This window comes from Tachysurus vachellii, chromosome 18, assembly GCF_030014155.1.
Source record: "Tachysurus vachellii isolate PV-2020 chromosome 18, HZAU_Pvac_v1, whole genome shotgun sequence".
NCBI classification, from domain to species: Eukaryota; Metazoa; Chordata; class Actinopteri; order Siluriformes; family Bagridae; genus Tachysurus; species Tachysurus vachellii.
In genome coordinates, this window is record NC_083477.1 from 1,601,588 (window position 1) to 1,609,087 (window position 7,500).

Sequence of the window (7,500 nt, forward strand, 5' to 3'; positions counted from 1 at the left end):
TTGTTTTTATCCTCCATGTCAATGTTAAAACCACTTTCTGCTAATGTCACACACGTACACTGAACACTCTCTCCGCCCATATTGACAAGACACGCCCCTTTCTGCTCACTGGCTACACGTTAATTTTGTTTGTCGGCCCGACTCAGTTTTCTGAAGCATTTCTCAAACAACGTACACCCCACCTTTAATAAGGTTTGTCCATCAATTTATGCAAATATGATATTTAGTATTTGTATACAGGGCTTGGATTTGCATACCGGATTGTGATTGGCTTGTGGATTTTGTGATGTAATAATTCCTGGCTGTCACATGTTCAGCACTGGTTCAGACTTTTACAGTAAGAATGTGTTCCTTTAAAAAGAAAGAGAAGAAAACTAAGACAGACGGACCCCCGTGTGTTCTGGCCTCAGGTTCAGACGGTGGTGAAGAAGGTCCCGGTGCCTGTCAGCAACCAGAGCGAACCTGTTTCTGTCAACAGGAAGAAGCTGGAGTTTAAGTGGGGGATGAACGTTCTGGGTAAGACACGTCAGTCGCGAGTAAACACCGTGAGTCGTGTACATTTAATCAGCCTGTAACACGACTCGTGCTGATTAGTGTTTAGGATTTCATCATGTGATCTTCTGCTGCTGAGCGATTCAGTCTGATGAGAGGACGTTCACTCTACTGTTTATCTGTCCTGCACTGAGCTGAGACTCTTGTTCCTCTCAGGACGTGTTGACAGTGTGAAGACAACGTGTGATTAACAGTCTATGATTTTAATTCATTATTTTATTTATTTATTTAAACATCACTAGTGAAAAGTTTCTGAATGACGTTTTTGTTTAAATGCTGTCAGTGTTGTCTTACATACGCTTAAGAACGCTAAACTCATTACAATGTGCACACTAAAGTTCTGTCAATAAAAGTTTCAACTCTCGAACATGCCGCTGCTTCTGTTTAATTAAAATCTTTTCTTTTCTTTTGTCCCACAGGTTTGATCGGCTTCTTCATCACGTTCGGGGTCTGCATGGGCAAAATGGGCGAGAAGGGAAAGATCATGTCTGAGTTCTTCAACATCCTCAACGAGATCATCATGAAGATGGTGTCCATGATTATGTGGTCAGTGGTGCTGCCTGTATGTGTGTGTGTGTGTGTGTGTGTGTCAGATGCAGCTGAGCTGAACAATATGGAGTCAGTGGTTTTCCTTCCCTGAACCCAGTCTTTCCCTGACAGCTGGTTCTTGTGTGTTATAACCCCAGCTCATGAGTTTTAATCTCATCTCTTATCTTCTCTTTGAAGACAATTCCAGGGTATTTGGGGAATTTTCGTGTGTTTTTCTGCTTCTTGTGTGTGCGGAAACCTGAGAGATCGCACCAGGTCTTTATTTATGTTGCATGATGACGGAATCGCACTGATACTCTCAAGGGATTTCGGAGATTTGTAACGTTCTGAACCTCATTATGGGCGTTTGTGTGTGTGTGTGTATGTCTGTGTGTGTGTGTCTGTGTGTCTGTGTTAGTGTGAGTGTGTGTGCTTGCATGCATCTGTGTGCGTGTGTGTGTCTGTTTGTGTGTAAGTGTGTGTGTGTCTGTATGTGTGTGAGTGTGTGTACAGTATGTGTGTGAGTGTGTGTGTATGTCTGTGTGTGTATGTTTGTGTGTGTATGTGTTTGTGTGTGAGTGTATGTGTGCGTGTGTGTGAGTGTATGTGTGCTTGCATGCATCTGTGTGCGTGTGTGTCTGTATGTGTGTAAGTGTGTGTGTGTCTGTATGTGTGTGAGTGTGTGTGTACAGTATGTGTGTGAGTGTGTGTATGTCTGTGTGTGTGTCTGTATGTGTGTGAGTGTGTGTGTCTGTGTGTGTGTGTGTATGTGTTTGTGTGTGAGTGTGTGTGAGTGTGTGTGTACAGTATGTGTGTGAGTGTGTGTGTATGTCTGTGTGTGTGTGTCTGTATGTGTGTGAGTGTGTGTGTGTGTGTGTGTGTGTGTGTGTGTGTGTGCAGTCAGCTAGCGTGCAACTTTCATAACAAACAACAGAACAAAGAAACTGTTTACAAACCCGACATTACTTGCTGTTATTGTGTCACAAATAAAGTGTCCGATAGTAAAGAGAGTTGTTGTGAATGAAGATTTATATCCGGATGTCACTGGGGAAAGATCTCAGAGAATCAGAGCTCCAGAAAGTAGGCCACATCTGAAAGTGAGCAGAAGAGAAGAGCTCGGGAGCCAGCAAGCTTCGAGTGAAAAGTGTACGGTGTTCCAGGACGTAACACACACGGCCTCGCTCGAACCTCACCCTGAATCAGCACCAACCTCTGTGAGCCGTGCCGACCTGAGAGCTGGAACCAATAAACAACTGATAGGGATAAAGCCTGACGAGCTGAACACATGGGAATGTGAAGCTGCGGTGAGAATAAACACGAAACACAAGCTCTGAGCTCCAAAATTAGAAGTGAGAAGACCCAGAACCGGCCCGGTCCACACCGGGTCCCAGTTAACGAGCATACATTACACCATACAGAGCAAGCCACATGAAGAACATAATATACATGACACACATACGCGTGACCTTTGACCCACATGTTGTTGATTAAACACAGGCCTACACTGGGGATAAACCCCTTAGATACAAACACCAGATCCTTCTTCATCTAAACCTTCTGGATTACGCTTCCTTCTCCAGACCACACTGCGAGACGTGCTGCCGCACCGCATCATGAATCCGTTACCTGTCTGATCGTCTGATTCCCCTCACGCCAAAGCAGACAATATTTCAATTTCAGAACCAAAACAGTTTACATGCAGGAAGTAAAATCTCAGGTAACGCTAACGGCCGAGATGTCACGAGCGATTACCGCGCTACAGAGATGACGAAGTACAGCGGACGTAACAAGCTCTCACCATAAACTCTTTTGGTATTCGTTAATTCAAGATACAGCTCTTCCATCCATCCATCCATCTTCTACCGCTTATCCGGGGCCGGGTCGCGGGGGCAGCAGTCTGAGCAGGGACACCCAGACTTCCCTCTCCCCAGACACTTCCTCCAGCTCCTCCGGGGGAATACCGAGGCGTTCCCAGGCCAGCCGAGAGACATAGTCCCTCCAGCGTGTCCTAGGTCTTCCCCGGGGCCTCCTTCCGGTTGGACATGCCCGGAACACCTCCCCAGGGAGGCGTCCAGGAGGCATCCGGAACAGATGCCCGAGCCACCTCAGCTGACTCCTCTCGATGTGGAGGAGCAGCGGCTCTACTCTGAGCTCCTCCCGAGTGACCGAGCTCCTCACCCTATCTCTAAGGGAGCGCCCAGCCACCCTGCGGAGGAAACTCATTTCGGCCGCCTGTATCCGGGATCTTGTCCTTTCGGTCATGACCCAAAGCTCATGACCATAGGTAAGGGTAGGAACGTAGATCGACTGGTAAATAGAGAGCTTCGCCTTGCGGCTCAGCTCTTTCTTCACCACAACAGACCGGTATATCGACCGCATCACTGCAGAAGATACACCGATCCGCCTGTCGATCTCCCGCTCCATCCTTCCCTCACTCGTGAACAAGACCCCAAGATACTTAAACTCCTCCACTTGAGGCAGGAGCTTTCCACCAACCCGAAGGGGACAAGCCACCCTTTTCCGGCTGAGAACCATGGCCTCGGACTTGGAGGTGCTGATTCTCATCCCTGCCGCTTCACACTCGGCTGCAAACCGTCCCAGTGCACGCTGAAGGTCCTGATTTGAAGAAGCCAACAGGACAACATCATCTGCAAAAAGCAGAGACGAAATCCCGTGGTCCCCAAACCGGACTCCCTCCGGCCCCTGACTGCGCCTAGAAATCCTGTCCATATAAATAATGAACAGGACCGGTGACAAAGGGCAGCCCTGCCGGAGTCCAACATGCACCGGGAACAAGTCTGACTTACTGCCGGCAATGCGAACCAAACTCCTGCTCCGGTCATATAGGGACCGAACAGCCCTTAGCAAAGGGCCCCGGACCCCATACTCCCAGAGCACCCCCCACAGATCACCACGAGGGACACAGTCGAATGCCTTCTCCAGATCCACAAAGCACATGTGGACTGGTTGGGCAAACTCCCATGAACCCTCCAGCAACCTGGTGAGGGTATAGAGATGGTCCAGTGTTCCACGACCGGGACGAAACCCACATTGTTCCTCCTGAATCCGAGGTTCGACTATCGGCCGAATTCTCCTCTCCAGTACCCTGGCATAGACTTTTCCAGGGAGGCTGAGGAGTGTGATCCCCCTGTAGTTGGAACACACCCTCCGGTCCCCCTTCTTAAACAGAGGGACCACCACCCCAGTCTGCCAGTCCAGAGGCACTGTCCCCAGCCGCCACGCGATGTTGCAGAGGCGTGTCAACCAAGACAGCCCCACAACATCCAGAGACTTGAGGTACTCAGGGCGGATCTCATCCACCCCCGGTGCCTTGCCACTGAGGAGCTTCTCAACCACCTCAGTGACCTCAGCTTGGGGGATCGATGAGTCCTCAACTGAGCCCTCTGCCTCTGCTTCCTCAGTGGAAGACATGTCGGTGGGGTTGAGGAGATCCTCGAAGTACTCCTTCCACCGTCCGAGAATGTCCCCAGTCGAAGTCAGCAGATTCCCACTCTCACTGTAAACAGTGTGAGCAGGGCACTGCTTCCCCTTCCTGAGGCGCCGGACGGTTTGCCAGAATTTCTTCGAGGCCAACCTATAGTCCTTCTCCATGGCCTCACCGAACTCTTCCCAGACCCGAGTTTTTGCCTCTGCAACCACCTGGGCTGAAGCTCGCTTGGCCCTCCGGTACCTATCAGCTGCCTCCGGAGTCCCCCGAGCCAACCAGGCTCGATAGGACTCCTTCTTCAGCTTGACGGCATCCCTTACTTCCGGTGTCCACCACCGGGTTCGGGGATTGCCGCCACGACAGGCACCAGAGACCTTACGGCCACAGCTCCGCGTGGCCGCGTCGACAATGGAGGTGGAGAACATGGTCCACTCAGACTCAACGTCTCCAACCTCCCTCGGGATCTGGTTGAAGCTCTGCCGGAGGTGGGAGTTGAAGATCTCTCTGACCGGAGACTCTGCCAAACGTTCCCAGCGGACCCTCACAGTACGTTTGGGTCTGCCAAGTCTGTCCAACTTCCTCCCCGGCCATCGGATCCAACTCACCACCAGGTGGTGATCAGTTGACAGCTCCGCCCCTCTCTTTACCCGAGTGTCCAAGACATACGGCCGGAGGTCAGATGAAACAACCACAAAGTCGATCATCGACCTCCGACCTAGGGTGTCCTGATGCCATGTGTACTGATGGACACCCTTATGCTTGAACATGGTGTTCATTATGGACAAACTGTGACTAGCACAGAAGTCCAATAACAGAACACCACTCGGGTTCAGGTCGGGGGGGCCGTTCCTCCCAATCACGCCCCTCCAGGTGTCACTGTCGCTGCCCACGTGAGCGTTGAAGTCCCCCAGTAGAATGACGGAGTCCCCGGTCAGAGCACTTTCCAGCACCCCTCCCAGAGACTCCAAGAAGGTCGGGTACTCTACACTGCCATTTGGCCCGTAAGCACAAATAACAGTGAGAGACCTCTCCCCGACCCGAAGGCGTAGGGAAACGACCCTCTCGTTCACCGGGGTGAACTCCAACACATGGCTGCTGAGCTGGGGGGCTATAAGCAAGCCCACACCAGCCCGCCGCCTCTCACCGCGGGCAACTCCAGAGTAGTAGAGAGCCCAGCCTCTCTCAAGGAGTTGGGTTCCAGAGCCCAAGCCGTGCGTGGAGGTGAGCCCAACTATATCTAGTCGGTATCTCTCGACCTCCCGCACCAGCTCAGGCTCCTTCCCCCCCAGCGAGGTGACATTCCATGTCCCTAGAGCCAGATTCCGTGTCCGGGGATTGGGTCGCCGAGGCTCCCGCCTTCGACTGCCACCCAATCCACATTGCACCAGCCCCTTACGGTTTCTCCTGCAGGTGGTGGGCCCACAGATACAGATACAGCTCTTTTATTTGCTAATTCTGAAGAATAGCTTTTATTTATTTTTTTTACGATTTTAATCAGAATTCAAAATAATTTTGTAACACACTGACTTCTAAATAGTTTACTTCAGCTAACGAGTAATCGTCACCACGATCATGACAACTGATCCCTCTAGTGGACAGAAAGAGAAGAGCAGCATAGAACGTTCAGTGGAATTCTACGTGTCAGATCATTTGATTCACCTTCAGTACAAGAGTCGACTCTTTTGGGCTCCTAAATGTTTTAATGCCTTGTCTGTTTTTTTTTTCTTGTTTTTTTGTTTAGGAGACAATGTTTAGGAGATTAATGATAGCAGCAAACTATGTCTGAAATTGTTTCATGCAAAATGACTGTTACTTTAGTACTGAAACATAAGCCATGATTCCATACTGCATTGCCAGGACTGTCAAAATCAAAACACTCCAATCAGAGAAGTTTTTGTTGTAACCATGGAAACATGTAGCTGCTCTGAGATACTAATATTGACTGAAGTTGGGGGGAAGTCGTGGCCTAATGTTTAGAGAGTTTGACTCCTAATCCTAAGGTTGTAGGTTCGAGTCTCGGGCCGGCAATACCACGACTGAGGTGCCCTTGAGCAAGGCCCCGAACCCCCCAACTGCTCCCCGGGCGCCGCAGCATAAATGGCTGCCCACTGCTCCGGGTGTGTGTTCACGGTGTGTGTGTGTGTTCACTGCTGTGTGTGTGTGTGCACTTTGGATGGGTTAAACGCAGAGAAAAAATTCTGAGTATGTGTCACCGTACTTAGCCGTATGTCACGTCACTTTAAATTAGAGGCAAAACAATTCAACGTCTCACAGTGCATGATGGGAACATTAGTCATCTTTTGTAAAAGAATTTTCTGAAACCTTTCCCATGTGGTGTTTGTACTGTAGGTACTCTCCGTTCGGTATCGCCTCTCTGATCTGTGGAAAGATAGCCGCCATCGGTGACCTGGAGGCCGTGGCCCAGCAGCTCGGCATGTACATGGTGACGGTGATTGTTGGTCTCATTATCCACGGTGGGATCATCCTGCCCGTCATATTCTTTTCCGTGACACGGAAAAACCCCTTCACCTTTTATTCCGGGATCTTCCAGGCCTGGATCACGGCACTCGGCACAGCCAGCAGGTAAGCAGCTCTTTCAGAAGGCTTTGTCCTCGGTCGTGTCTTAATGGGTAACGGATAAATCTCTATACCTGTAGAGCCTCCAAGCCAGCAGGGGGCCCTGTAAGAATTCAGTATTCTTTCATTTAGTCATCTTCAATAAGAGATCAGATTGGGATCGTATTCTATGAACTTCACACAGAGCTCAAGCCTTAACGTTGATTCACTTTAATGAGGAAATAAAATTCGACTTAAAGGTGCATCAGAAGATTAGAAGACTGGTTAAATAAGTGGGTTTTTTTATACCCGTATACACAAAGCCCCGCCCACAGTACCTGAATTCTACCTTTTATACAGGTTGAACATGCAGACCAGTTTAGAAGTGACATCATTAACTCCACATCTAACCTTAT

General features: G+C 49.8%; 1 protein-coding gene across 1 annotated transcript in view; it reads left to right on the forward strand.

The window, feature by feature from the left end:
* The window catches only part of slc1a9 (solute carrier family 1 member 9), a 16,792-nt gene that overhangs the window by 3,264 nt on the left and 6,028 nt on the right, over positions 1-7,500 (forward strand). The window contains exons 3-5 of the mRNA XM_060891873.1: positions 411-516; positions 972-1,098; positions 6,878-7,111. Of these exons, the coding sequence (XP_060747856.1) occupies positions 411-516; positions 972-1,098; positions 6,878-7,111 (467 nt within the window). The remainder of the gene's footprint in view (positions 1-410; positions 517-971; positions 1,099-6,877; positions 7,112-7,500) is intronic.